We start from the raw sequence: 23,945 nt of genomic DNA, 5'->3' as shown, positions 1-23,945 counted from the left end.
ACACAACACAGCCGTGCAAGGCCTAAACCTATGTCAAGCAACTACACATACTAAAACGGCATCACCCTCAACCTACAGTGTGTGGTGCGACAGATATAACAACAACTAAACTTTTGCCCTGCACGGAACACCAATCACAGACTTAGGCCCTCATTCAGAGCCGTACGCTCTGAGCAGAGCGCACGCTCTGAATGAGGGCCGGCCTCCATGAAAATGGAGCGTCCTTCTGGACGCTCGTATAGCTGTGGGTCACCACACACAGGCTATACGAGCGTGCATTTTGATGGCCGCGATGGTCGAGACCATCGCGACCATCGAAATTGCGAGCCGGAGCCTGCGGTTGAGGTTTTCAACCGCAAGCTCCGGAGTGATTTTGGCTCTATCAGAGCCAAAATCACTCCCACTGACATCACTAGTGATGTCAGTGGGCCGGCTTCTGACGGGAGGCGTTCCCATGGGAACGCCCCCGTCAGGGAGGCACGCCCCCGGCACGCCTACCAAAGGGGGCGTGCTGTCAATCAACATCGACAGCACGCCCCCTTTGATCAGACACAACGAGCGAAGGACTTTCCTTCGCTCGTCGCGTCTGGCGCATGCGCACGACGGAGCTCCCTCCGTCGTGCGCATGCTCAGTCCATAACATCGACCCACTTGCGAGCTGACAGCCGCTCGCGAGTGGGTCTGAATCAGGCCCTAAATATACAAGGGTAAAACACGGTACTGTCTCTTTAAATGTCTGCTACCTACCTATCCAGAGCTGGCCAGCTCCTCTTCTCGGTGACTGGGGAAACCACTACCTCATGGGTGGAAGCCATACAGCTCTCCACCACCGCTCACACCTCTCATCCGCCTCTCTGTTAGCGCTGCAGCTAATGGGCTCAGGGCCCTGGGTCTAACGCCCAGGGTCTTACATGCGGCTCAGGCCTAGGTGCCTGCCAAACGGTGGGCTCTGGTAGTGGTCTGGGCCTAATGCCCAGACCACTTTTTATGGGGCTCAGGCCTATTTGCCTGCCTATCTGTGGGGCTCATATATAGGGCCTAGTGCCCTCCTGTATGGGTACAGGCCTATGCCTGATTTATGGCCACGGGCCTGGTGCCCGCCTACTTTATTGAGTAGTGACCTGGGCCTAGTACCCAGGCCACTTATACCTAGTTAAGAGGGGATCCTTTTATGGGGCCTAATGCCCGCTACTTTGCCCCGGGCCTTGTGCCCGACTAATTGCCCACGGGCCTAGTGCCCGACAATGCTCCACGGGCCTAGCGCCTGACAACCCTGGCGGTCTAGGGAGGGGGGTATATGGTGGGCCTCACGGAGGGCCTACCTGCGACGTTGGAAGAGGCTGCGGGGGGGAACTTCGTGATGCTCTTTTACTTCCCTCCCCCGCAGTCCTCTCCGGTCCTGGCCAGCGGCGCCGCCTCTTCCTCTATTCTTTCAGCCGGCGCCGCCTGTCTTCTTCCTTGACAGCGGCGTCTTCTGGCCTCTTCCGCGGCCGCCGCCCCTGTTGCCGCGCCGATCCTCCGCTGTTCGGGAGGTCATCTCTCCTCCCTCTCCGCCGCCAAACTAACTCTTCCCGCTCGGCACCGTCTAATACAAGACGGCGCGAGTGGGCGGGGCTATGACGCGGTGAGCCGCGATTGGCTCGTCGCGTCCACCTCTGATTGGCTGCTGGCCCGCGAGCCAGGTTTGGCTCGCGGCCAGAGCCAAACGCCCGTCGCACGGAACGCCTGACCGGCGCTGGGAGCAGGTACTCTGTCCCAGCGCTGGCTACCCGCCGCTTCTTGGCTGCCGGGCGCCAAGCTCCGCTGAGCTTGCGCCCGGAGCCAAGCTTCTCCCGGCGCCAAAGTACCGCCGGCACTGGTGAAAGGGACCAGGCGGTCCCTTCACCAGGTGCCCGCGGTATCTGCACCGACGCTAGGGAAATTACTGTCCCAGCGCCGGCAACGGATGTGTCCCGCAGAGGACACATCCCTTCTGCCTGCCCCTGCACCTCGGCTGATGCTGGGATCAAACACGTGATCCCAGCACAGCCTTCCACAGATGTAGCAAAAATATGTCTGTTTAGAGAGGTATCTCTCTCTCTCTCAGTATGGGGCAGGCGCAATTCTGATGATGGCGTATAGTAATAATCCAGATGCAATTGCACCTCAGGATGCAAATAACTCTGCAGGCTGTAACTAGGGGTTGGGAGTGATGCTGCAGACTAGGACGCAGGTCCGAGGAGGCAGCACTCTCGCTGCTTTGGCTTGCAGGAAGCCTGGAATGTGCCTAATGAGCTGATTTTGTCCTGGTCCCGGCAGAGTCACCACCTCGACATGACAACATGACATCACGTGTACCAGGACGGGGCTGGCACAGGGCTCGGGGCAATAGACCTTGGAGACTATGTAGGAGGCTTAGCCATTGCTTGCAGTGCATTAGGCTTTTCTGCCAAGGTCATGCCTACCCTCTGATCTCAGGAGGCATTTATGCACCTCCAATGTGCTGAGAGGTGGAAATATATTAAGAGCAATTTTTTTTCCCACTTTTTTCTTCATTGAAGCATCAAAAGACACATAATAAGTTGTTTCAATTATAATACAAAATTACAAACAATGCATTTTAGAGTCAATTATAACATCACATATTTGTTTACAGTACAAAAACAGAGACAATATGGAGGAACTCCGGAACCTGACCCAACGACCCCAGTATATTAAAAAGATATCGGTGCATCCTGAAGGAGGATACGAGTCTCGCACCACAAAGTGTTACGGAAGCAGTGATTGATGGCTTCCTTAGTGGAGGCAGGGAGAGCCTCAATGTAACTCTCCCATGTTGCAAAGATTCGTTTAATACGGGTTTCTTTCTGGAGGGAAGCTTCCAGCCAATCCATATGAAAAATTAAGAATTTTTTTTCTTTAAACATTTCAAGGGTTGGTGGAGAGCTTTGTATCCTTAAATACAAAATGGTTTTGCGAGCAGCAGGAGAAATTGCCAATATTTGAAATATATTAAGAGCAATTTAAATGTTACATCAAAGTTCAACCTCCTTCCACTGTAGTACATACCTTCTAAATGTCCCAATGTAGTACTGGCTTGAGGTTGTTGTCCAACTATCCAGTCAGACCCTTTCCCCTCGATTGCCGGGGGTGTTGGGAGGCAGAGGCGAGAGTATTATTGGCCCTGATTCAGACCCTCTCGCTGCCACAGGCAAAGCTGTGGGAGACCTCCCACAGCTTGTACGAGCGGCCTGGAGACCGTTGCGATTATCGCGACCATCGGCCTTGGTACAAGCCCCTTTGGTAGGGTCTAGGCTGCCGCAAGGCCGAGTGGACTTCCTGCTCTAATAGAGCAGGAAGTCCACTACTGACATCACTAGTGATGTCAGTAGGTCCTCCCACAAATGCCAGGCGTTCCTAAGGGAACGCCTGCGTTTGTGCAGCCAACCCACCTACCTGCCTACAAAACGGGGCGAGCTGTCACCATCGACAGCCGCCCCGTCTTGTAGCGAGCCCCGTAATGACTAAACTGCAGTCGCTCGGCGGGGCTCGCGCACGCTGGACGCAGTCCATGCGCAGTGGCTAAACATCGAGCCGCTTGCAAGCGCTGTGCGCTCACGAGCGGCTCTGAATCAGGCCCTTTGTGAGAAACATCAGAGCACCTGAAAGATACCCATGCACACACAGGGAGAGCATACAAACTCCTCACAAATAGGGCCCTTTATCAAATCAAACCCCTGGCCCCAGTGCTGTAAGGCTGCAATGCTAACCACTGCGCCACATGCTGGCCAGCTATGGAAGTGTATTGCACAGTTCTAGATCAGTACAATATAAAACCTCAAAAGAACCATAAACAAATGTTTTGGTAGATTTCATAACCTGGTCTTTTTTTCTCTAATAGAAACTTGTGGCGACAACTCTGGGCGTACCGTCCAATCGCATCAACTGCCACGTGAAACGCATAGGAGGGGGATTTGGTGGTAAAATTGTAAAGACCGCTTATATAGCAGCAATTACCGCCGTGGCAGCCAAGAAGTAAGTGTCACTCTGCGGTGCCTCCGAGCTGGAAATCACCGATGTATAAATATGTAACACAATAATAAATATGACCGCAGTTAGTAATTGTGCTCGCACATGTGCACGCCAATCTGCCTAACTGTTTCTTTGGGGAAAACGTATGGTCGGTGAGGAAAAAATAACATACAACTAAAAGAAAGGAAATGAAAAGGGAATAGAATAATGAGGTGTGATATGTATTACCGGTGGCCGCAAATCCCGACAGCGGCTGTCCGACAGAGGAGGAAATCCCGATCATCCCCAGGTAAGTATAAAGTACCTATTTTTCCACCTAACCCTCCTTTAGGGTGCCTAACCCTAACCTCTCCCCCTGTGCCTAACCCTAATCCCCCCTCTAAGTTCCTTAAACCTAACCCCCCCTTCCCCGCCGCCTAAACCTAAGTCCCCCGGGGGGGTGCCTAATCCTAACCTCCCCCTGAGGGTGCCTAACCCTAACCCTCCCTCCCCCTAGCCTAACCCTAACCTCCCGTGGGGGTGCCTAACCCTAAATCCCCCTCGGAAGCCCTAAACCTAACACACACACCCCCCGCGGCTGTCCGCTGCGGCGCCCGGCATCCGCTCGATCGGGATGCCGGGCGCCGATCTCCCGACATCAGTCAAATGACAGGCATCTAGATTTAGACGCCTGTCATTCGTCCCTAGCCGGGATTACAGTGTCTGGAAGCCGGCGGTCGGCATTTAGACCGTCGGCTTCCGGACTACATCCCGAATAATGGGTGCAGGGTGTGCAGTGCACTTGGGCCCCCCAGAGCAAAGGGGGCCAACACCACATGTTCTGTATCGTTTAAATATAATGACCCTGCGACCGCAGCTATAAAACAGTCACTGGGAAGACTGTGCCAGCATAATTTTCCCAGAGACATGAGCAATCACAGTAGAAAAATCACTGGCAAAATGGCAGCAGAGATATCTCAAGCACTGTAGACTGCACGTGCTCCAGCCAAGGTGGTGGGGGGAACACGGAAAATGCCCATCATCTCTCTCCTTAGGAAAATGCCCATTGAGACAAATTGTGCACTGATATGTCCTGTGATCATTTCTGTGCAGCCCTTTTGTGATTTCTTTTAAAATGTCATGTTATTAATTTATTATACTAGTATATAGATGTATAGTGTACATTAGAATTACATGCGTACAGGGAAACAGAACCGCAGGTTACGTTTGGGCCATTCCGCATCAAATCAACACAATTTCCGAAACAAATTCGACCTTTATATTCTCTCATTTCAATTACATTTGGTACAATAAATCCTGCCATGGGTGTAAAGAAAACTCCCAAATCTTAGGCTAAGTACACTGGTTTTGAAGTTATATGCCTTTAAAACTGCAGTTTTTGAGAGTTTTTTTTTTTCTTCAAAAAATTAAAAAATTATGGCTTTTTGAAAAATCTAAATTTTGATTAAAAAATGTTTTACATTTCTAATTTTTATTGAAACATACTGCTGTATTATATATCATACGAAAGCCCATAAAAAGAGGTTTAAAATGAGTTCATTCTTAACTCTCTAGCTCAATTAGGTGAGCTGCAAAAGCAATTTAAAAAAAAAAAAAACTGTTAACAAATTTTTCGTTAACAAATGGCAGCTTTAAAGGCGTATAACCTCAAACCCAGCGTACTTATCAGCCTAAGATTTGGGGGCCCATTTATTAAGGATCGCATTTTGCAATGCGATCAGGGCATGCAGTACCGCCCATGATCGCATTGCAAAATGCGATCATAGCGGCCGAATGTATGACCCTGCACATGCAGGGTGACGGGCTCCGAATAGAGCCCGTCCCTGCGATGTGGCCAGAATGCATTCCGGGCTGCTGCGCATGCGCAGTCCGGCGGACTGCACATGAGCGGCGCCCATTGCCAGCGGAGGGATCTGGGACATCCCTCCGCCGGCTGAAATGCGGGTAAGTGCCTATGGGACACAGCAGCTAACACTATCTTCAGATGGCGTTAGATGCTGGGGTCAAATATCGGGAATGCTTCGCATTCCCATTTGGCAGCATCGCATCCCCCATACAAACCTATGGGGGAGGCGGCTGCCGGCGGCAATGGAGGGATCACAGCAGGTATTGGATATACCTGCTGCGGTCCCTCCTTCATACATCCGGGGGATACTTAGTATTTGAGGTAAACCCCCGAAAACAGGTGTTTTCGGGGAATTTACCTCAAATGCACTTTGATAAATGGGCCCTGTAGAATTTATCTTCACACCCAATGCATCAATTAATATACCAAATTTCATTACAATCTGAAACTGTCAGATTGAAACCGTGTTGATATGGCGCGGAATGACCCGTTTGTAATCCGGTGTTGTCTTGTTGTCATCTAGAACCAAACACCCGGTTCGCTGTGTTTTAGAACGAGATGAAGACATTTTGATCACCGCTGGCAGGCACCCGTATCTGGGGAAGTACAAAGTGAGTTCTGATGTAACAATATTTTGCCTTCATTTATTGAGTAAATTGTATCATGGTAATATTTATCTTGTGTACCGTCACTGTTATGGCATCTTGCACTCAGGGGCGTATCTATAATGGGTGCAGGGTGTGCGGGGAACACGGGCCCCTGGGTCCAGGGGGCCCCCGCACCGCACACCCTGCACCCATAATATTACTTACCTCTCTGAAGTTCCACATCAGCGCGGGGGTCCAGCGCTGTAAAACGACTGGAAAATGGCCGCAGCTGCCATTTTCCCGGTGACCAGTGCATACACTATAGACTCTGGGCACACTCTAGTGCCCAGAGCCTATAACTCCGGCGCCGGCCGCGCATAGCTCAGTGCGCTGCCGGCGCCGGGCGGAGAGGAGGGGGCCCATGTCGGAGATTGCACATGGGCCCCCTCCTCTCTAGAAACGACGCCCCTGCTTGCACTGTATTGTTAAGCGTGTCGGGAGTGTTTTGACAATCCAGTATTAATTAACATATAAAAAATGAACTACTTAAAGTACAAAGTAACTACCGAATGCAGACATTACCTGACAGGAACCTGTGTAGCAACAAAATATGTATATATTTCGTAATGTAACTAGCAGGGGCGGTTTAAGAGGAGGGAGCCCTTGTGCAGGCTCCATGGGGGCATTTTCCTCTCTGGCAGCACAGTAGACTCTGGCCGGTCTCCAGGAACATGGCGCCTGTGCAACACTCCCGGTGACTTAGGAAAGTGCATGTGTAAATCTCCGGGAAAATGGGGGCCGCACCATTTTCCAGATGATTTTTCCTGTTCTGCAGCACCGGCCGCCGCGGGACTCCGGAGATGTAAAGGTAATTATATGGATGCAAGGCGTGCAGTGTGGGCCCCCCGGGACCCGTGTGCACCGCACACCCTGCACCCGTTATAGATACACCATTGGTAAATGGGAATGCAGTTATAATCCAGACCACGGGGATTCAGACGCTCAGAATCCTGGCACCGGAATCTTGACACCTGTCAGAATCCCTCCGCCGGCTGCCGACCATCTGCATCCAGAAGGTAAGTAGCGGGGTTAGGAGGAGGGTTAGCGTTAGGGATTAGGGTTAAACACTAGGGGGAGGGTTAGGGTTAGGCACTAACGGTGGAGGGATAGGTTTGTAGTGCGGGGAAGGGGAGGTTAGGTTTAGGCACTGAGGGGGTTTAGGGTTAACCAAAGCGGCGCTGCACGCTGGGGAAGGGGGTGCTGTGAGCACCTTAGCTCACCGCATAGCCAGTGGGGGGGCGCGATCAGTGTGTTTACCCGTGCAGCCCAGCACACAGCAGCGTGTACTGGGCTGCTGTGATGTAAGATGGATGGGGGGAGCGGCACAGGACCCGGGGTCCCTGCCGGGCCCCTCCAGCAAGCCTGGGTAATTAGTACCTGCTCTCCCCACCCCCTCTCTCGTGCCCCTGGGGTTAGGGTAGGGAGTGGGGGATGGTTAGGATACCGACCGATAGGTGTCTGTATCCTTACCCTGTCGGGATCCCGACCTTTGCATCGCATACCCAATCCAGTAATTGATGCGCTTGGTATCTTAGGGGTCTATTTACTAAGCAGTGTTAGGAGACAGAGTGAAAAGTGATAAGGTGCCAGCCAATCAGCTCCCAACTGTCATTTTTCAAACACAGCCTGAGAGATGACAGTTGGGAGCTGATTGGCTGGCACCTTATCACTTTTCACTCTGTCTCCTAACACTGCTTAGTAACTAGACCCCTTAACCTTATAGAATCGAAAAAAGTAACCAATAAAACACAGACATCTGGGAAATGTCTACAGCACTGTAAGAATTGGTAAAAACCCCAAAAGAAAGCACATGCGGGTCCTGCACGTGCGGCAGATTCGGTTGAGCCGAAAAGTGAAAAATACCGTTAGACGCAACACTTCTGATTTTCAATCGTAAATGCGGATAACACACCCTTAGGTCCTAAATCTGCGTCAGACAGGTTGTCATCTCACACCTGATTGTCATCCCATAGATTGAAAATACCTGACTCTAATTTCACCTTCAAAATATCTGCTAAGCCTAAAGGTTCACATACTTTTGCCTCTCACAGATTTGTGATACTGGATCATTTTCCTCAAAAAATAAAAATGAGCACGTCTAATTTTTGTGTCTCATTTGTTTGATTCGGTTTCTCTTTATCTACTTTTAGGACTTGTGTGAAAATCTGAGATAGTTTTAGGGCAAATTGCAGCAGAAATATAGAAAATTCTGAAGGGTTCACAAACTTTCCAGCACCACTGTATTATACACAAATGTTATATGCAACTTGGATTATAAGCATATTATGTTTCTACTCCAGTATATTGCTAAATAAACATGCGATACTATTATTACTGAATTTTGTAATTCGAATAAATATAGAAATGTTTCTGTTTGTTTTATTTTAGGTGGGTTTTATGAACGATGGCAGAATCGTGGCGGCTGATGTCAGTTTATACAGTAATGGTGGCTATTCTGGGACGGAATCTGTCTTTGTAAGTTGTGGAAACTTCTCGAAATGTTTCTGTTAAATTACTGGTGATTTAAACTGCACCTGTAACTACATACAATGCAATGTAAATATTAATTAGAATCCTAATGTATATACAGTATTATGGAAACAAAAAAGAGGCTAGGCTACAGAAGCGCTTGGTACATCCAATCACATATAATTAATACATAAAATGTGATACATACAGTACTGCTGAAGTCACGGCAAACAGCCCATCCCGGTGCACCAGGTCCCATGTAAGAGAGTCTTTTTCGACCGGAAATGTTTCTTATATCGCTTTTATACCTAAATTCTGGGTCTGACCCGGAGGTTGGAACTGGGGGTTCGATTCAGACCCGCTCGCTAGATGCGTATGCAAATTCGGCATGGCAGGCGATCGCACGGCAAGGCATTAGCACACCCACTATGTCTTGGCGTGCGATCGCGGTGTGTATGCAGACGCCCACCAGCCTGCCTTAAGACGCCCACTTGCGCTCGTCATCTCCAGGAAGTGTATGCAACCATCGGTATCATCGAGTACCATCGGATGCATACGCAGCACTTGTGGTTGACCATACCCTGTGTAAAATTCAGCCAGGTGACGTGTACTATGACGCTGCCTGTTAATTATGCACGCCTCTGAAATGGCTTTAAGACACTGATGCCTGCGTTCACACCTCCACTCCCCTGTTTCTAGCGGCCAGCCCTTGTCACCACCCACAAACAGCTTCTCCTGTCTGCCGGGCTGTCTATGCGCAGCGAGCGTACACTTTCCGGTCGCTCGCATTGGTTTGCGCACGGGCACTGTGATGCGTACGCTTGCACAGATTGCAAACATCGGCTGGCTGCATGTGAACGCATCCTAGCGAGTGGGTCTGAATCGGGCCCTCGGTTCCAAACCGGATCAGACATGGAATTTAGCCGGCGCCGACCCAGGATATTCCCGAGTCGGTGCCGTTCACACAGGAGTCGGGTCTGCAGTGAACCGGTTCTTCCAGCATGGAAGTGGACGCTTGGAGATGATGTCATCTCCAAGCGCCACTGAAGCAGGCCAACCGGCTGGCATGCGGTGCGCTCCAGATCATCGTGACCCGGAATGCACTGTTTACACTGCAGGGTTTCACGAGTCATTCCCGTGTTAAACCCTGCAAGTTACCTGGGTTGGAATCCAACCCTGTCCCCTTTTACACCAAGGAGCTGCCCGATGTAACCCTGGAATAACCCAGGTTTTAGCTTTGGTGTAAAATGGGTATAAGTCACAAAACAAAGGGACAAACAGCTTTCCGAGGCTGCACTGATTCATTTGATATGTGACACCTATATATCTGTGTGCAACTATGTCTGTATACCATGTGCTACAAAAGATGTTCTCGGAAAACTGTGTAGCATAGGACCTGACGGCTCACTCGCGACTGGCGTCTCACACCGCATGGCGTATTGTGACTAAGGGGCATATTCAATTGGGAGCGAGGTTTTCTCCACAAAAAGAATCACGCGGACCTCGTACCTAATCTTGGATTACCACTGGTATGCGCGTTATTCCCCAAAAAATGCACGCAGGGTTTTCAGCACTGAAAACCTCACGGTGCGAGAAAAAAAAGAACTACTTATTGGTCCTGTGGTCACCATGGCTCCCGACCTCTCCCCTCCATCTTTGCACTGGTTAGGGGGCTGCTTGGAGGCCAGGGGACTGTTGGGAGATGTAGTTCTCACTGCTGTTGCCTCCATGTTGGGGGGGGAGGGGTTTCACATACGCACGCGGGGAGTCACACAAACACTCTTACACACTCACACACACTTACCACACACGCTGCTGCAGAAGACTGTCTCCCACCAGCCTGGATGAAGAAGGTGAGTAATTACTGACTAAGTAAGTTAGAGGATTTCCCGACCATTTTTCCTAAAAATCTGGATGTTAGGAAAAATTGGTCGCGCTCTGGAGGTGCACAAAAAAACCTCCCGCCGCTCAAAAAATAAAAAACCTTGCACCTAACTGAATAGCAAAAATCCCACATCTGCAGGAAAAACCCCTCAAGTGCAGAATTTTTGCTATTCTTGCACGTAATTGAATATGCCCCTTAGTGCATGAGGATATATCTGTATATACAAATATACAAACACATTAAATTTTGGCAGCCTCCCTGATCAATTGCACCTGTTCAGTGCCAATAAATCTAAAAAATATCAGGACCACAAAGGGCGCAACAAATAGTGTATTGCATTGTAAACAATCTCTTCTCCAAGTGGCGAGATATACCTCCAAAGAAAGATAGAGAGCAAATATAGGGCCAAATGCGATTTGCAGGAGCTGACGCAATTGTCTTCTGTTTCTTGATGTATGGCATTTCTTAGTATCGTGATCCACTCAGTGCTCAGCACTGCTTAACATGTCAATTCTCTCCAAATAAAAGTTAATATTAATCCCAACCTGCTGATTGGCCGGGCTTGCTTCTAGTTACACACAGTGGACATATATAGATAGAACTGTGGCACAACACTAGAGGCAATAAATGTCAGTGTTTTTGATAACACAATATACTTTTTGCCATACTGTAGATAATGGAGGTGTCAGTGCTTCAAACAGACGCTTCCTACCACCTCCCCAATCTGAGATGTCATGGAAGAGTTTGCAAAACGAACCTCCCATCAAATATATCCTTTCGGGGGTTTGGGTTCCCTCAGTGTGCTCTGGTTACAGAAGTCTGGATTGATGAAGTTGCAGCAAAGTGCAATTTAGCCCCTCACCAGGTAAGTGATGAATGTTAATTTAGCCCCTCACCAGGTGAGTGATAAATGTTAATTTAGCCCCTCACCAGGTGAGTGATGAATGTTAATTTAGCCCCTCACCAGGTCAGTGATGAATGTTAATTTAGCCCCTCACCAGGTAAGTGATGAATGTTAATTTAGCCCCTCACCAGGTGAGTGATGAATGCTTGATACATGAGATCTTTATCTTGAATAACTGTTTAAGAAATAAACAAAGTGGTTACGAATTGCACCAGCCCCAATATATTTCTGTCACAATAGGGCGATGGCTAGATGGTCATGGCATTCGAAGATTGATAGGTAAATTCAATCATTTTATACATGTTTGGTGTTCCTTCCAAAGTAGCGAGTATGCTCCCTGGTGCCCCTGCTTTTGAAAATAAGGGCAAAATAGTAGATTACAGAAGTGAAATATCCATTTTCACAGAGCTGTAGTGGGGGCGAATTCGTCCTCGTCGGCCCAGCCCCTGAACACGTGATGTCATATCACAATTAGCAGAGGCAAGGCCAAAGGGACGACGAAGCAAGAAACTAATGTGCTCTGGATTAAAGGGGGAGTATGGGGACAAGTACAACTTCCTCCCCCCGCTGGCCCCACACCAGGCACACTACAATGCCCAGCAACCCCTGTATGCACCAGTCTGTCACTGCAGTACTGCTGGTGAAATACTTGTGTGGCAAAGTTTGTCTTTGTACAGTAGCTGGCCAACTCTTCTTCCGCGCATCATAAAGAATTAGCAGTCTTGCATAATGATGGAAGTTTTATCGACTCTTCACTTCCGGTGGAAAGGTTATGTCCTAGAGATGGAATGATGGTGTCAGGTGGACTTTAGATACCACAATGGACTGAAAGGATGGAAATATAAGATGGGCAGCCCTGTCATCATGAAAAAAACAAAAAATGCAAGACAGAGCTCCCCAAGGAATTGGAGGAATACAGAGTCCAATGGCTCAAAGAGGTGGAAGCTGCAGAGTGCATAGAACCAATTTGAGGTCCTAATTATCTATCAGTGGAACATCTGGTGGTTGAACTTTCAGGACTCCTTAGGAACGTCCTCTGTAATAAGGGCTCCTTTCTCTGAAGGTAGACTGATAGGGCAGATACCTAACCAATAAGAGAACCAAGATTCAAGCCACGGACACGACCACTCTGTAAAAATAACAAAATAATGTGCCAAGTTAAAGGCAAAGGTTTGGACACCCTTCCATTTGAACCAGGAAAAATATATCTTCCAATTTTATGCCAAAACTGGCTTACTGACTTTAATTGTTATTTGGTTGACCTTCTCAGAGAGACCCATAGCTATAAGGCACCCAAGTCAAGTCATTAAACTCAGCCAGGTTAAGTTTTGGTGTAAAAAGGGGCTGTGACTCTAGAATTTATTGGGAGCACCTTCTCTTTTTTTTTTTTTTACTTTTTTCAGTACCCATTAGCGCATAGCGTAATTTTGTGCATGCTATATAAATAACTGCTAATAAATACATAATAAACCTATCCTTTTGTCACTGTTTGCTTTTAGGTCCGAGAGATCAACATGTACAGAAACATCAGTGTGATGCCTTTCAAGCAGGAGTTTGATACCACCAATCTGAGTAGATGCTGGAGAGAGTGCATGGAAAGCTCAGGGTACCACGCCAGGGTGGGAGCTGTAAAACAATTTAACAAACGCAACCACTGGACAAAACGTGGAATAGCCATTATCCCACTGAAGTATCCTGTTGCCTTTTGCGTGGCCTTCCAAAATCAAGTAAATATACATCTGTTCAGTTACTAATGCAAAGTACACAGCTACTGAATGTAATCTGACAACCTTGTGTCTACATTACTATCACAGATTATAAATGTATTGTTTTAATTAATATCTGCTATATGATAGGACTATTTTACGTAAAAAAAAACTGTTAATGTGAGGGGCTGTGAACTATCCTCCCCAGATTTATCACCATCTGTATTGGTCCGTGTCACTGAATGTCTTTCTGCCATGTCATCTTGGATGTCATCTCGCCACCTGAAACTTAATATTTCTACAACAGAATTAAGTATATTTCCACCGGCCAATAACAGTTACCAACCTGATCTCTCGATCACTGTTGATAACTCGACAATCCACCCCGCCCCACAAGCTCGCTGCCTAGGTGTCATCCTTGGTCTGGTGCAAGTCTGGAGTCATCTTCTGGATCAATTGTTTACTATATGGAATTAATATACAATTAGGGTGTCATGAGAATATCTGTTTCTGCCATGCTCATGGTAACCCATTTTTCGTCTGTGACTCACAGATTAAGAGACAAAATGGAAATAGAATAACAACCCTGGCACTTCAGTTTAGCAATAACAAATATTGTAACAACTTTTATTGTAACAAAAATGAATGCTACCTCTCCATACTTTCTTACTTGTTAGTAAATCCAGGTCTGACCCCATAGGCAAACGCAGGGGGGGGGGGGTTCCGGCTGCCTGGAAACCCCCCCCTCCCCAGCCCACACCATGACCACAATAGAAATAGTAATATAATAGAATGTTACTAGTGCTGCATGTTCTTCTCAGTATCACAAATGAAATAATTAGCACCACCTGTGGAACTTTTAACATGTATCAGTCAGTAATAAATAACCTGTGCAAAAACTAGGAGATCTGGAAAACATTCACTGTTAGGGATGTGCTGCTATAGAGCCCAATATGTACATATATGTCCAGGGCAGCGCTAGGTTCTTCTGCTGCTCCCAGACTCCCGATTGTTCCCATGCTCTGGAATGATGCTCACATCTAAAATAAAAGCATTCAGCTCAGACAGGATGGCCCTATTGCCACATTTAATGGCTTACTGTGATCGCTGGTCCTCTATATGCTGGAATTATGACACACGATATACTTTGTATGACGCATATTATAGCTGGTTAAATGCTAATTCTACCCTCTTCATGGACTGGCCACACTCACTCTAAAATCAGGCATTTGGAAACCCCCCCTCTAGAAATCCTGCATTTGCCACTGGACCCTAACGCCAAATAAACAGCTACTATTCTGTATAATCTTTTAAATTATGAATTCATGTCTACATGGGTTGTATCTAATTTGCAAACTGAGAATTTTGCCTTAAATACCATCTTTCCTTTAAATTTTCCATAATTTATAACATCTGGAAAGAGTTTCTGCATATTAGATGTTAGTACATATAGACACTCTTCCAATATTTCATAATTGATGGAAACATTAAGGGATAAAAAATAGGCATTTAATGCAAAATCCTCAGCCTGCTAATCTGTCTGTTTAAATGTTTTAAATACATTCCTGCTGATTATGTCACTGTTGGGTAAATGTGATGTCACTAGGTGTAATTTACATTGTATAACACTTGCTGTATGTTATATTGTTCTTCGTTTATGTTGTTGTGTGTAGGCTGCGGCCTTGGTTCACATTTACTGTGATGGTTCCGTGTTAGTGTCACATGGAGGTACTGAGATGGGACAAGGCATTCATACCAAAATTGTACAGGTGAGGTCATTTTATATCTGGCTGTGTTCCCGATTCTCCTTTAGAGATCAATTACTGAAACCGTTCAGTACTCCTCAATTGAAGTCGGTGACATGTTTTGTTGTATCTGAGCGCATGATTAGAGTTGGACTATCGGTATGATATATTTTATCGACATCCATTATGTTGACATGAGAATGTCAACATGACTGTTACTGGTGAAATATTGACATGATTAGAATATCGACTCCGTGTCCGTCGATCAGCTAATGTCCGTAATTATAACTAATCCTAAAATGTAACCCTCCCCTAAAGCCTAACACTAACTTCCCCTCCCATAGCCTATCCCTCCCCTAGTGCCTAACACTAACCTCCCCTCCCATAGCCTATCCCTCCACTAATGCCTAACACTAACCTCCCCTCACATAGCCTAACCCTCCCCTCCCACAGCCTAACCCTCCCCTAGTGCATAACACTAACTTCCCCTCCCATAGCCTATCCCTCCACTAATGCCTAACACTAACCTCCCCTCACATAGCCTAACCCTCCCCTAGTGCCTAACACTAACCTCCCCTCCCATAGCCTATCCTTCCCCTAGTGCCTAACCCTCCCCTAGTGCCTAACACTAACCTCCCCTCCCATAGCCTAACCCTCCCCTAGTGCCTAACACTAACCTCCTAGCCCGTAGCCTAACCCTCCCCTAGTGCCTAACACTAACCTTCCCTCTCATAACCTAACCTCCCCTAATGCCTAACCCTGATCTAATGCCTAACACTAACCTCCCCTCCCATAGCCTAACCTCCCCTAATGCCTAACCCTGATCTAATGCCTAACACTAACCTCCCCTCCCATAGCCTAACCTCCCCGAATGCCTAACCCTCATCTAGTACCTAACACTAACCTCCCCTCCCATAGCCTAACCTCCCCGAATGCCTAACCCTCATCTAGTACCTAACACTAACCTCCCCTCCCATAGCCTAACCCTCCCCTAGTGCCTAACACTAACCTCCCCTCCCATAGCCTATCCCTCCCCTAGTGCCTAACCCTAACTTCCCCTCCCATAGCCTAATCCTCCCCTTATATTTTGTGGGGATCCCTCAAAAATGGGTGTTTTCTGGAGGTTTCCAGCAATTTTTAACTGAATAAATATACCCCATAATGCTCTTGCGGCTGAATGGTTCGGAAACCTCTAATGCCATGTTCCAAAATCCAGTTATAACAGTAAAGTCGGCTAAATCCAAATTAATGTCCAGGGTTTTAGAAATAGATGTTCAGCAAGCACATGTGGGGATAATGCATAATGCCCTACTCTCCCGCAATGGCAGGGACGCTCCTGAAAATTGGGTGGCACTCCTGGGCGCCCGTAAGAGTGGGCATATCTTGCAGAGCTGGCCACAACCCTCCGTCAGCCGCCAACTTACCGTGTGAAGTGGGCGGTGCGGATAGCAGATGACGTGTTTCGCACTGAATCTCCTCATCATAGCCACGCCCACCGCGGTACAATGCCGGTAATCTCTGTATTGTATAATAGGGGCGTGGCAACAATGACTCGATCGCGCTACCACGCGCCCACCATCCCACTGCCTCCAATGTAGCGCCACATTTTACATTTCCTATGTCTTTCAATTGCAGATTGCCAGCCGAGAGTTGGGTATACCGGTATCAAACATCCACATCTGTGAAACTAGCACTGCCACGGTCCCCAATACCACGGCCACAGCTGCTAGCGTTGGGACAGATGCAAATGGGATGGCAGTTAAGGTATATTTTTATTTCTGTATTATAAGCAGTGACTTTCTAAGGCTGACCAAGACAACCTGCATCTGTTCCCCTACAAATTCCAGCATTAAGCCTCTGTGTAACAGCTGTATAGCCGCCGAGGGGCTGTAATAGTAAATACAAAAGACGCCTGGTTTTATATTTAATATCATGTCCCCTTTAAATACAGCGTCCGAAACCGCTTTGAAAAGGGATGTATAGTGAATTTATCTGTAGAGTCATCCGCTACTATGAAAACTGCCTGATTTAGATTTATTTTTACTTTCTTTTTGTGCAGAACGCTTGCGAGAAACTCGTGAGACGGCTGAAACCGATTATCAGCAAAAATCCTAAAGGCACGTGGGAGAGCTGGGTAGGTGAACGTCTGATATATTAGTCAGTAATATTTAGAATGCAGTCTAGTTAGAGATATTTATTGCTTGGATAACAGACGCAGGATGTTTGGATCCTGATCCGTGCTTTTCAAATTTGCCCCAGAATTCCATGACTGGCTGGTTGTGTCTCAGGGGGTGATCCAGCTCAGGACGGAATTGAAAAGCTGCATGCAGGCATATACTGTAGTGTGTAGTGCAGGCATATACTGTAGTGTGTAGTGCAGGCATATAATGTAGTGTGTAGTGCAGGCATATACTGTAGTGTGTAGTGCAGGCATATACTGTAGTGTGTAGTGCAGGCATATAATGTAGTGTGTAGTGCAGGTATATACTGTAGTGTGTAGTGCAGGCAGGCATATACTGTAGTGTGTAGTGCAGGCATATACTGTAGTGTGTAGTGCAGGCATATACTGTAGTGCGTAGTGCAGGCATATACTGTAGTGTGTAGTGCAGGTATATACTGTAGTGTGTAGTGCAGGTATATACTGTAGTGTGTAGTGCAGGCAGGCATATACTGTAGTGTGTAGTGCAGGCAGGCATACACTGTAGTGTGTAGTGTAGGCATATACTGTAGTGTGTAGTGCAGGCATATACTGTAGTGTGTAGTGTAGGCATATACTGTAGTGTGTAGTGCAGGCATATACTGTAGTGTGTAGTGCAGGCATATACTATAGTGTGTAGTGCAGGCATATACTGTAGTGTGTAGTGCAGGCATATACTGTAGTGTGTAGTGCAGGCATATAATGTAGTGTGTAGTGCAGGCATATACTGTAGTGTGTAGTGCAGGCATATACTGTAGTGTGTAGTGCAGGCATATAATGTAGTGTGTAGTGCAGGTATATACTGTAGTGTGTAGTGCAGGCAGGCATATACTGTAGTGTGTAGTGCAGGCATATACTGTAGTGTGTAGTGCAGGCATATACTGTAGTGCGTAGTGCAGGCATATACTGTAGTGTGTAGTGCAGGTATATACTGTAGTGTGTAGTGCAGGTATATACTGTAGTGTGTAGTGCAGGCAGGCATATACTGTAGTGTGTAGTGCAGGCAGGCATACACTGTAGTGTGTAGTGTAGGCATATACTGTAGTGTGTAGTGCAGGCATATACTGTAGTGTGTAGTGTAGGCATATACTGTAGTGTGTAGTGCAGGCATATACTGTAGTGTGTAGTGCAGGCATATACTGTAGTGTGTAGTGTAGGCATATACTGTAGTGTGTAGTACAGGCATATACTGTAGTGTGTAGTGCACGCAGGCATATACTGTAGTGTGTAGTGCAGGCCTATACTGTAGTGTGTAGTGCAGGCATATACTGTAGTGTGTAGTGCAGGCATATACTGTAGTGTGTAGCGCAGGCATATACTGTAGTGTGTAGTGCATGCAGGCATATACTGTAGTGTGTAGTGCAGGCATATACTGTAGTGTGTAGTGCAGGCATATACTGTAGTGTGTAGTACAGGCATATACTGTAGTGTGTAGGGCACGCAGGCATATAATGTAGTGTGTAGTGCAGGCATATACTGTAGTGTGTAGTACAGGCATATACTGTAGTGTGTAGTGCAGGCATATACTGTAGTGTGTAGTGCAGGCATATACTATAGTGTGTAGTACAGGCATATACTGTAGTGTGTAGGGCACGCAGGCATATACTGTAGTGTGTAGTGCAGGCATATACTGTAGTGTGTAGTGCAGGCATATACTGTAGTGTGTAGTGCAGGCATATACTATAGTGTGTAGTGCAGGCATATACTGTAGTGTGTAGTGCAGGCATATACTGTGGTTTGTAGTGCAGGCAGGTATATACTGTAGTGTGTAGTGCAGGCATATACTGTAGTGTGTAGTGCAGGCATATACTGTAGTGTGTAGTGCAGGCATATAATGTAGTGTGTAGTGCAGGCATATACTGTAGTGTGCAGTACAGGCATATACTGTAGTGTGTAGGGCACGCAGGCATATACTGAAGTGTGTAGTGCAGGCATATACTGTAGTGTGTAGTACAGGCATATACTGTAGTGTGTAGTGCAGGCATATACTGTAGTGTGTAGTGCAGGCATATACTGTAGTGTGTAGTGCAGGCATATACTGTAGTGTGTAGTGCAGGCATATACTATAGTGTGTAGTGCAGGCATATACTGTAGTGTGTAGTGCACGCAGGCATATACTGTAGTGTGTAGTGCACGCAGACATATACTGTAGTGTGTAGTGCAGGCATATACTGTAGTGTGTAGTGCAGGCATATACTGTAGTGTGTAGTGCAGGCATATACTGTAGTGTGTAGTGCAGGCATATACTGTAATGTGTAGTGCAGGCATATACTGTAGTGTGTAGGGCAGGCCTATACTGTAGTGTGTAGTGCAGGCCTATACTGTAGTGTGTAGTGCAGGCCTATACTGTAGTGTGTAGTGCAGGCCTATACTGTAGTGTGTAGGGCACGCAGGCATATACTGTAGTGTGTAGCGCAGGCATATACTGTAGTGTGTAGTGCATGCAGGCATATACTGTAGTGTGTAGTGCAGGCATATACTGTAGTGTGTATGGCACGCAGGCATATACTGTAGTGTGTAGTACAGGCATATACTGTAGTGTGTAGTACAGGCAGGCATATACTGTAGTGTGTAGTGCACGCAGGCATATACTGTAGTGTGTAGTGCAGGCCTATACTGTAGTGTGTATGGCACGCAGGCATATACTGTAGTGTGTAGCGCAGGCATATACTGTAGTGTGTAGTGCATGCAGGCATATACTGTAGTGTGTAGTGCAGGCATATACTGTAGTGTGTAGCGCAGGCATATACTGTAGTGTGTAGTGCATACAGGCATATACTGTAGTGTGTAGTGCAGGCCTATACTGTAGTGTGTAGGCCACGCAGGCATATACTGTAGTGTGTAGCGCAGGCATATACTGTAGTGTGTAGTGCATGCAGGCATATACTGTAGTGTGTAGTGCAGGCATATACTGTAGTGTGTAGCGCAGGCATATACTGTAGTGTGTAGTGCATGCAGGCTTATTCTGTAGTGTGTAGTGCAGGCCTATACTGTAGTGTGTAGGGCACGCAGGCATATACTGTAGTGTGTAGCGCAGGCATATACTGTAGTGTGTAGTGCACGCAGGCCTATACTGTAGTGTGTAGTGCAGGCCTATACTGTAGTGTGTAGTGCAGGCATATACTGTAGTGTGTAGTGCAGGCATATACTATAGTGTGTAGTACAGGCATATACTGTAGTGTGTAGCGCAGGCATATACTGTAGTGTGTAGTGCATGCAGGCATATACTGTAGTGTGTAGTGCAGGCATATACTGTAGTGTGTAGTACAGGCATATACTGTAGTGTGTAGGGCACGCAGGCATATAATGTAGTGTGTAGTGCAGGCATATACTGTAGTGTGTAGGGCACGCAGGCATATACTGTAGTGTGTAGTGCAGGCATATACTGTAGTGTGTAGTACAGGCATATACTGTAGTGTGTAGGGCACGCAGGCATATACTGTAGTGTGTAGTGCAGGCATATACTGTAGTGTGTAGTGCAGGCATATACTGTAGTGTGTAGGGCACGCAGGCATATACTGTAGTGTGTAGCGCAGGCATATACTGTAGTGTGTAGTGCATGCAGGCATATACTGTAGTGTGTAGTGCAGGCATATACTGTAGTGTGTAGCGCAGGCATATACTGTAGTGTGTAGTGCATGCAGGCATATACTGTAGTGTGTAGTGCAGGCATATACTGTAGTGTGTATGGCACGCAGGCATATACTGTAGTGTGTAGTGCAGGCATATTCTGTAGTGTGTAGTGCAGGCATATACTGTAGTGTGTAGTGCACGCAGGCATATACTGTAGTGTGTAGTGCAGGCATATACTGTAGTGTGTAGTGCAGGCATATACTGTAGTGTGTAGCGCAGGCATATACTGTAGTGTGTAGTGCAGGAATATACTGTAGTGTGTAGTGCAGGCATATACTATAGTGTGTAGTGCAGGCATATACTGTAGTGTGTAGTGCAGGCATATACTGTAGTGTGTAGTGCAGGCATATACTGTAGTGTGTAGTGCAGGTATATACTGTAGTGTGTAGTGCAGGCATATACTGTAGTGTGTAGTGCAGGCTTATACTGTAGTGTGTAGTGCAGGCATATACTGTAGTGTGTAGTGCAGGCATATACTGTAGTGTGTAGTGCAGGCATATACTGTAGTGTGTAGTGCAGGCATATACTGTAGTGTGTAGTGCAGGCTTATACTGTAGTGTGTAATGCAGGCATATACTGTAGTGTGTAGTGCAGGCATATACTGTAGTGTGTAGTGCAGGTTTATACTGTAGTGTGTAGTGCAGGCATATACTGTAGTGTGTAGTGCAGGCATATACTGTAGTGTGTAGTGCACGCAGGCAGCTTTGCGAGTCCGTCCTTGCTAATATGCAAATGCAGCAGTGATGACACCACCTGTATGACACATCCTGCTGCATTTGGTCGGTCGCGATGGTGGTCGGTCGCGGGCCGCCGCCCAGCTGAGTAAGCCTCATCTTACTCAATCCGTCTGGCATGCAAGGCCAGGAAACTGCATCCGTGGAGGCAGCCCCTGGCCTTGCCACGCCCAGAAAACGGGGCAGACACACTCCCATTTCCAGGAACGCCGGCTGTCCTCGCCCCTGCACCGCCCCTTAAATGCTTCTGCCTGTCAATCAGGCAGAGGCATAGAAAGGGCTGCGTGCGATCACGCAGAACCCGTTCTGCACACACGCAGATTTGTGATAATCGGGAATCTGCGTTGCGCATTGCACATACGTATCATGCTGGATTAGCCCCTCAGTCCATAGCACCAGTTTATAGACTTTTCAGAATGACCAGACCCCACATCCTGTCTGTCTGTTGCTACAAGCCAAAAAAAAGAGGTGCAGGTAAGGCTAGGAACTCCAGAAGGCTGGGGATACACTGAGAGAGTATAAATTCTGTATGCGTATTCTCATTATTGATCTAGATAAACATAAAGAATATAAAAGTGTACCTTGTACACACCTGCACTGTATTATAGTCAGAAATTGTCTATGGTAAGCACTTACGAGCAGGGCCCTCTACCCTCTTGTGCTTCTCCCTACTTTAGTTTCATCTACCTCTTACTCACCACTAGGGCACCTAACACTTGGTGCTTATGCTCTGTTGCTTATCTGGGTGTTATAGTCGCTAATGTAGCAATGTATATTATCCATGTCCTGGTCCTGTATTGTATTGTTCTGTAAGTCGCTTGTCTACAATTTGTTTATGTACTATGTAAGGCGCTGCGCCATATAAATAAATAAATAATAATAATAATACCCGGGTGCCATCAGAGTGAAGTGTAAATAAATAGAAATAAACACAGTTGCACTCCGGGAATAGTCAAAATCGCAGATATATTCAAAACATGAAAGAAAAACAAGCAGCCGACGCTTTGGGGCCACATCGCCCCTTTGTCAAGGTGGATGCTTGTTTATATATATATATGTTTATATATATATATGTATATTCCACTGTTTGCCTAGACCGCCTAGAGGCAGGGCAACAGAACTCCAGACAGATTTTAGAAGGGGGAAGAATGTGGCGAGGGCAGGGGGCCGGGCATGTTGAAAATAAAGACTGAACCTGCATGACACTCCTTTCCGCCAGTAATGCAGTGACTGCATGTATGGTTGAAATATTATAAATGTGATGTTTTACAGTTCTTAAACATCACCAAGTGGGTGCAATAGGCACCTCTAGATTACCCGATTTGTCCCTTTTAAAAGAGCTTTTGCCACCTAACCGTTACTCAGAGACCCTGAAGCACCCTGAGAAGTTACAGGAACTCTGCAGGATTACCTCAGCTAGTGGTCGGCCATGTTGTGCCAGTCAGCTCAGGGACCGTTCTCCCCGGAAAAGATTACAGTGTGTTACGTTGATGCCTATGTAAGTTGAACACAAGTCCAAAACTAAAGTGCAAAGTGCGCTTTTCTGTACCGCAGGCGTCTTAACAAACCTGCGGCTCTTATAGGGCAAAGTGCGTATTTTTTAAACATGTTTTTTTTTTCACCTTAGTTTCATGCCAGCTGATTGCTTCCTCCCACTCCCACCTCCAAGATTTTGCCCGTGCTGCTCCCCACCTCTGGAACTCTCTCCCACTCCCCATCAGACTCTCCACCTCTTTGCAATCCTTCAAACGGGCTCTCAAGACCCCACTACTTCATCAAAGCCTTCCAGCTATCATTCTAACTCCCTGCTACGTGCTCTTTCCTCCCCATCTACCCCATCTGTGTCACCCCTGTTTGGCTGCCCCTCCCCTTTTAGAATGTAAGCTCTTACGAGCAGGGCCCTCTACCCTCTTGTGCTTCTCCCTACTTTAGTTTCATCTACCTCTTACTCACCACTAGGGCACCTAACACTTGGTGCTTATGCTCTGTTGCTTATCTGGGTGTTATGGTCACTAATGTAGCAAAATGCTCACAGGAGCCTGGGTGCGAGCTTTGGTTGTCTAGTGGAAATCCGGCTCTGTATCTGCCCGTAACACAGTAATATCTGAAGGCGGAGTTCCCCTTTAGGAATATATTGTATTATACTCTTGGTTGTAACTCTGTTCCTC

General features: G+C 47.1%; 1 protein-coding gene across 1 annotated transcript in view; it reads left to right on the top strand.

Annotated features, from left to right (window-relative positions):
- Window positions 1-23,945, top strand: part of LOC148521208 (aldehyde oxidase 1-like) — a 135,282-nt gene that overhangs the window by 100,058 nt on the left and 11,279 nt on the right. Inside the window, exons 22-29 of the mRNA XM_088475570.1 lie at window positions 3,881-4,014; window positions 6,381-6,468; window positions 8,893-8,979; window positions 11,532-11,723; window positions 13,262-13,489; window positions 15,142-15,237; window positions 16,849-16,977; window positions 17,273-17,347. Coding sequence (XP_088331696.1) covers window positions 3,881-4,014; window positions 6,381-6,468; window positions 8,893-8,979; window positions 11,532-11,723; window positions 13,262-13,489; window positions 15,142-15,237; window positions 16,849-16,977; window positions 17,273-17,347 — 1,029 coding nt within the window. The remainder of the gene's footprint in view (window positions 1-3,880; window positions 4,015-6,380; window positions 6,469-8,892; window positions 8,980-11,531; window positions 11,724-13,261; window positions 13,490-15,141; window positions 15,238-16,848; window positions 16,978-17,272; window positions 17,348-23,945) is intronic.

The sequence above is a fragment of the Taudactylus pleione genome, unplaced genomic scaffold (assembly GCF_031769625.1).
Source record: "Taudactylus pleione unplaced genomic scaffold, aTauple2 ptg000173l, whole genome shotgun sequence".
NCBI lineage: Eukaryota > Metazoa > Chordata > Amphibia > Anura > Myobatrachidae > Taudactylus > Taudactylus pleione.
The sequence above is the reverse complement of the archived record's forward strand: the minus strand, read 5'-3'. Positions and strand labels throughout refer to the sequence as shown.